Source organism: Coffea eugenioides, unplaced genomic scaffold (assembly GCF_003713205.1).
Source record: "Coffea eugenioides isolate CCC68of unplaced genomic scaffold, Ceug_1.0 ScVebR1_70;HRSCAF=347, whole genome shotgun sequence".
NCBI lineage: Eukaryota > Viridiplantae > Streptophyta > Magnoliopsida > Gentianales > Rubiaceae > Coffea > Coffea eugenioides.
The window spans coordinates 3,574-9,566 of record NW_020864573.1 but is presented as its reverse complement, the minus strand read 5'-3'; the positions used below and the strand labels follow the sequence as shown (position 1 = coordinate 9,566).

At 42.2% G+C, this 5,993-nt stretch overlaps 1 protein-coding gene across 1 annotated transcript; it reads left to right on the top strand.

Annotated features, from left to right (window-relative positions):
• The first annotated feature begins 2,470 nt into the window (after positions 1-2,470).
• Positions 2,471-4,432, top strand: LOC113758783. The gene is made up of 3 exons (XM_027301508.1): positions 2,471-2,775; positions 2,858-3,684; positions 4,347-4,432. The coding sequence occupies exons 1-3, from the start codon at positions 2,471-2,473 to the stop codon at positions 4,430-4,432; spliced, it is 1,218 nt and encodes a 405-aa protein (XP_027157309.1).
• Positions 4,433-5,993: the final 1,561 nt, after the last annotated feature.

Here is a 5,993-nt window from a genome sequence, read left to right as displayed (position 1 = left end):
TAGAGCTAGCATGGGCTTGGTCGATAAGCTTAGCAAACCATGAGGTATTCGTAGAGCATGATCTATTGGAGAGATCTTGCTCGGCATTACTCGTGCAGCATTGCCATGATATACTCGAGTATTACCAAAACTTTGATGAGCGGGCCCGATAAGGGGATTTAACGGTAACGGGATTCGAAGAAAAGTGGTGTATCTACGGATTTGATACTTATGTGGTTGACGGAGTGTCAACATTGATGTAAAACCCCGATCTAGACAACCAAAACACCATGGCTTAGGCAGCGGAAATTTGACCCAACTAATCCCTAGAAGTCACGAACAATTTTGATATTATCTCAACCCGTAACTACTCTAATTAACGAACCAAATTGGAGGTAGTAGAACGCCACAATCAAGGAGATACTCGATTGATAAGTTCGGGTGAATAACTTGAGAAGATTCTCAAGTATTCAAAGGCAACTCTCTTGCCAAAGAGAAAGTGAAAACTCACTAATTGTATTTAATAGTCAAAAACTGGTCCCCAAACAAAGAGGAAGTGGGGCTATTTATAGCCCTTACAAGCATTAACCCTAATCCAAAAGTTGACCAAACTACCCTACATACTTAAGAAAGATTTTGGGCCTTACTTACTAACAAATGGGCCGCAATTAAACTATCTTAATTCCTAGACTTTTTAAAACGAGAAATAACCAAAATCAACGAGGAAAATCAAATAATCCTACTAAACTCAAGCATTCGTGCAATCAACTAGTCTTCACTTGAATCTTCCAATTCCCCATGTGCTTGAATGGGCCTTGGTCTTTATATTCTCATCAAACATGAGCTGTGATCAAGACTTTGACTCGACTACGTGGAATTTAGCTCCTGAGAACTACAGTATCCTTGAATTATTTTTGTTTATTTTTCCTATTTGAAGTGTGAATTATTAGAACTTCATAGCTTTATCTACAATGTAATTGTTGTTGATACTTGGGTTATGTGTTTGCATGTGTGTTTCTTGCCTCACGGAGTATTGGCTCATTCCATTAGTTTGTTTTCCTTAACAGGAACCCGATTGGAATGAGTTAAGCAAATGCCGACTTGAAGCACTTTTGTATCAGTGTTTTGATTGTAATTGCCTAGACACTTTTGGATGTTGTATATTTTGGAAAAAGTGATTGTAAATTTGAAATTGTGATGTAAGACTGGATATTTATGTATGGAAATGACTTCGTACCTTTATTCCGACTTTCATTGTTAGCATTAGACTAGGTTTGAATTCGAATTGTCTTGAGTCCTGGCGAGAGCTGGGAAGGCGTTCCGCGTATACCCTTGGGTTCGCCCTTGGGAGAAGTGGGGGCGTCACAGTTGGTATCAGAGCTTAGGCTTCACATCTTTGTAGTATATCCTAGGCTTAAAAGTTTTGGATGCCGGACTGTGGGATTAGTTTGAAATTTTAGTGACAGCTTGTAGGGATGAAAAATAACAGCCTAAGTTTAAAAAGGGTATTTGAGGAGATATTTGAGAGACTTTACTCTCGAGAATAGTGACTGGATCACTTAGTTATTCCTTAAGTGATATTTGAGCGAGCTAGTGACTAAGTTTCTAACCCGAAAAGTGTAATTGTTTTGCAGGGATGGAAAATGGAAATGGGACTCCGGCAGCTAATGGGAATGGCCATGCTAATGGTCACGTAGAGCCTCCTAGGCCTATTTACTACCAAGCTCTTGGTGGAGGGGCTCGAGTGCGCTACTCGCCTTATGATAGGTATCCTCGATGTTCGTGTAGGGTGACGTTTGCCTACCCAAACTACCTTGTGCTAGCCTTGGACGACGAGCGTCGTCAATTGGTGAACCTCAACCGAGATTTACAGGAGGAGGTGGATGAGGTTAGATAGATGGTAGGTGCTCAGGGCGAGAGGATCGCTGAGCTTGAGAAGGAGTGGCTGGCGAGGTGGCTACTGCTGCAGTCACTCGTGAGGAGCTCTAGAGGACTAGGGCTCGACTCACTAGGTTAGGTGAGGAGGTCCGTGATCGGGCTTCTGGGATTCTGACCGCTGCCACTACGATGATAGAGGGGGTGACAGATGTTATCCAGAGCCCGATTCAGGAGGAGGACCCTGAGAAGGATCCTAAGGATGAGATTCCCCCTGGTAGTCCTACTGTGGACTAGGTCTAGAGCGATTGACCTTTTGACTGGTATAGTTAGGATTAACTGGAGTGATGTGAGTGCTGAGGCCATTGTATTTTGCATGACTGTGTGGCCTACTTTTGAGGCACTTGATTTTGCTTTAGTCTTACATGACTGAAAGTACTTTTGTGGCACCTGTGTTATATTTTTGTGAACTCCCCCATGACTTGCTAATTGTACGGATTTGAAAGTGCTAATGAATGTAAATTATTGTTATTTTCAATATTTTCGTGATTGGTTCTTGTTTTAAGTATTTTCTCGCGTAATTGATTTATTTCTTGCATTAGGCATATCTAGGATAATGGAAGGAATAAGAAGTGGTCGTGGCCGTGGGCGAGAGACTAGACCGGCCCAACCTCATGGGGATGACCAGGGATCGGCAACTAGACCGACCCAGAGACTGGAGAATATAGAGAGAAATCAAGTGGCTACTATCATTAATAGGATGACTGATATCCTAGAACGCTTAGCTGATAGACAAGGTCCTGGACCACTTAACCAGCCCGGGGGCCAGGATAGACGAGAAGATAAGGCTTTGGAGAGGTTCTTGAAGTTTAACCCACCTAAGTTCACTGGAGAGCCCGACCCCGAGGCAGCTGAGAACTGGTTAGAGAGAATGACTAATATATTCACTGCTTTAGACTATCCCGAAGATAGGGGAGTAAATTTTGCTGCTTTCTAATTTGAGGGAGTGGTACGTGCCTGGTGGGTTGATAAGGGGGAAGTGGGAAAGAGCGCAGACCCCTTGGACTTGGGAAAACTTCACGAGGGAATTTAATGAGAAATTTCTCCCACCATTGATTCAAGAGAAAAGGGAAGATGAATTTATAAAGTTGAGGCAAGGAACTTCTAGTATAGCCGAGTATGAAGGGAAATTTACTAAGCTTTCTAAGTATGCTCCAGAATTGGTGACTACTGAACGAAGGAGGATAAGGCACTTTGTACAAGGACTTAATGTGGAGATTCAGGAGGGTTTAGCAGCAGCCCAAATCTCTACGTTCACTGAAGTCTTAGAAAAAGCACAGAGAGTCGAGAGTGTCAGGCTGCAAGTTAGAGACTTTCACGCTAAGAAAAGAGGCACTTCTAGTAACCCTTCTGGACAGGCAGATAAGAGTGCCCCACCTTTTAAAAAGGGAAAAGGAACGGGTGGAGTGGAGATATCTGTCATACCAAAAGGGACTCAATCAAGAGGGGATCGCAATGGACGAGGTCAATCTAGAGGGACACCTCCAAGTGGTCAATCTGTGGCTCCCCAAGTTGTTTGTGGTTATTGTGGCAAGCTCAACCATACAGAGAGTGATTGTTTTAGGAAACAAGGGAGGTGCTTGTATTATGGTAGTACTGAGCACCAGATATCGAAATGCCCAACTGTGCCAAAAGAAGGAGGTAGTATCCAAAGGCCTGAAAAGTCAGCCGCTAAGCAGTCTAGTGCTGGAGGAAGACGATCTAAAGCACCAACTAGGGTTTATGCATTAGGCTATCAACAGGTTTCCATTTCTGGTACGGTCGTTGAAGGTATGATTCTTGCTTTTCATTGTCTATCTGAAGTTCTAAGAGACCCTAGTATAATTCACACTTTTACAAAATCCTAGAATCAAAGTTTGACTACAATTCAGGTGGATAGAAATTGTGAGATATGGGTTAGCGATTGTAAGTTACTGATTGATCCGATAGACGCGACTATTAAGGGGTATGATATTGTCCTAGATGTGAATTTCGATGACGAAATTTTTTTAAGGAGGAGAGGATGTGAGGACTCGCAAAAATTTACTTATTTTAAACTCCTATTACTAGCTTATTTAAATATTTAATTGCCCGTTTGCTCCAGATATTTTATTTCAACCTTTTTAGGCCCAATTACATGTAACGCACTGAACCTAAAAGCTATACAGTCTACTAACAAGATTGCCAAGCATCATCTGGGCGCTCCACTCACGGATAATAAAAAAAACAAACCTTTGGACAGAATGCAACAGGCGAAGGGGAAGGATAGAAAAATAGAGACAGCCATCATGTAAAGCTAAAGGAAATGCAGCCCTAATCAGATTATTTGCGTGTTTTGTCTCTCCTTACTCTATAACAACAAAAAACGGACCAGATCTAGACTTATTAGGGGGCAACCCTGATCAAGCTAAAAAAGAACGCAGCCTGCATAATCTCGATTACAAACCTGGCAGATAAACAAAAACCTCAAGGAGAGAAATGTACAAGAGGAGAACTCAGTGTTACCTCTGTTGATGCCTTGGCAGTCGAATCACCGTGAGCACCCTTGGATGAGCAACGCCGCGGGACCACCCAGAAGCGAATTGCCTACTCTGATGGAGTTCTCGGCTTCTCACCTTCTTCCTCAACCCGGAACTCTCTTGACTTCAGATTTTTCCTCCCTCAAACTCTCCTCACTCTCTCTTGGTTTTCCTCTTGGTCGAAAGCTTCTCCTTTTCTACTCTACTCTACCTTCCCTCAGATTTTCCAGCCGTCACTTTCATTCTCCCTTACTCTCACTCAGCCGTCATCAGCCCTCCTCGTTTCTTGCCGTATCCCTTTGCTTTTATATGGGAACCCAAAAACTGAACCCTATCAACGATGGTTTGGATGGAGTCAGATGGTTTATACTATGCCCATCGAATGGAGCCAATCCCAGGCAAAAAAAATAGCCGAGAAATGCAGCTGCCAATCCTTTCTACTGCAGCTGAAACCAAAACGTGGACTTTTCCCTTTTTTTTCTTTTTTTTAATTAATTAACAATAAAAGGAAAAAAAACATATTTTTTATGCATAATTTTCTCTTTTGACAAATTTTTGTGCTAAAAGCCTTACAATAAAAATAAAGAGCTAAAAGGGCTAAACTAATGCAAAAAATAAAAACTAAACTAAAATAAAACAACAGACAATAATAATAATCTAAAATGCTATACCAATGCTAAAAATCTAAAAACTAAAATCATGGAATTTAACAAATAAAAATAGATAAGGATTATTACTAAAACAAAAATAAAATTAGGATAAAAAAAATTATTTAAAAATTTGGTGTCTACATGAACCTCAACCGAGATTTACAGGAGGAGGTGGATGAGGTTAGATAGATGGTAGGTGCTCAGGGCGAGAGGATCGCTGAACTTGAGAAGGCAGTGGCTGGCGAGGTGCCTACTACTGCAGTCACTCGTGAGGAGCTCCAGAGGACTAGGGCTCGACTCACTAGGTTAGGTGAGGAGGTCCGTGATCGGGCTTCCGGGATTCTGACCGCTGCCACTACGATGATGGAGGGGGTGACGGATGTTGACCAGAGCCCGATTCAGGAGGAGGACCCTAAAGAGGATTCGGAGGAGAATCCTAAGGAGGAGATTCCCCCTGTTAGTCCTACTGTGGATTAGGTCTAGAGCGATTGACCTTTTGACCCTTTTGACTGGTATAGTTAGGATTAGCTGGAGTGATGCGAGTGCTGAGGCCATTGTATTTTGCATGACTGTGTGGACTACTTTTAAGGCACTTGATTTTACTTTAGTTTTACATAACTGAAAGTACTCTTGTGGCACCTGTGTGCTATATTTTTGTGAACTCCCCCATGACTTGCTAATTGTACGGATTTGAAAGTGCCAATGAATGTAAATTATTGTTATTTTCAATGTTTTCGTGATTGGTTCTTGTTTTAAGTATTTTCTCGCGTAATTGATTTATTTCTTGCATTAGGCATATCTAGGATAATGGAAGGACTAAGGAGTGGTCGAGGCCGTGGGCGAGGGACTAGACAGGCCCAACCTCATGGGGATGACCAGGGATCGGCAACTGGACCAACCCAGGGACAGGAGAATGTAAAGGGAAATCAAG

Coding starts and splice junctions, on each gene's coding strand:
- LOC113758783 (XM_027301508.1), top strand. CDS start 2,471: ATGGAAGGAATAAGAAGTGGTCGTGGCCGTGGGCGAGAGACTAGACCG. Junction 2,776..2,857: donor CCCGAGGCAGCTGAGAACTG/GTTAGAGAGAAT, acceptor TTCTAATTTGAG/GGAGTGGTACGTGCCTGGTG. Junction 3,685..4,346: donor TTCTGGTACGGTCGTTGAAG/GTATGATTCTTG, acceptor CAAACCTGGCAG/ATAAACAAAAACCTCAAGGA.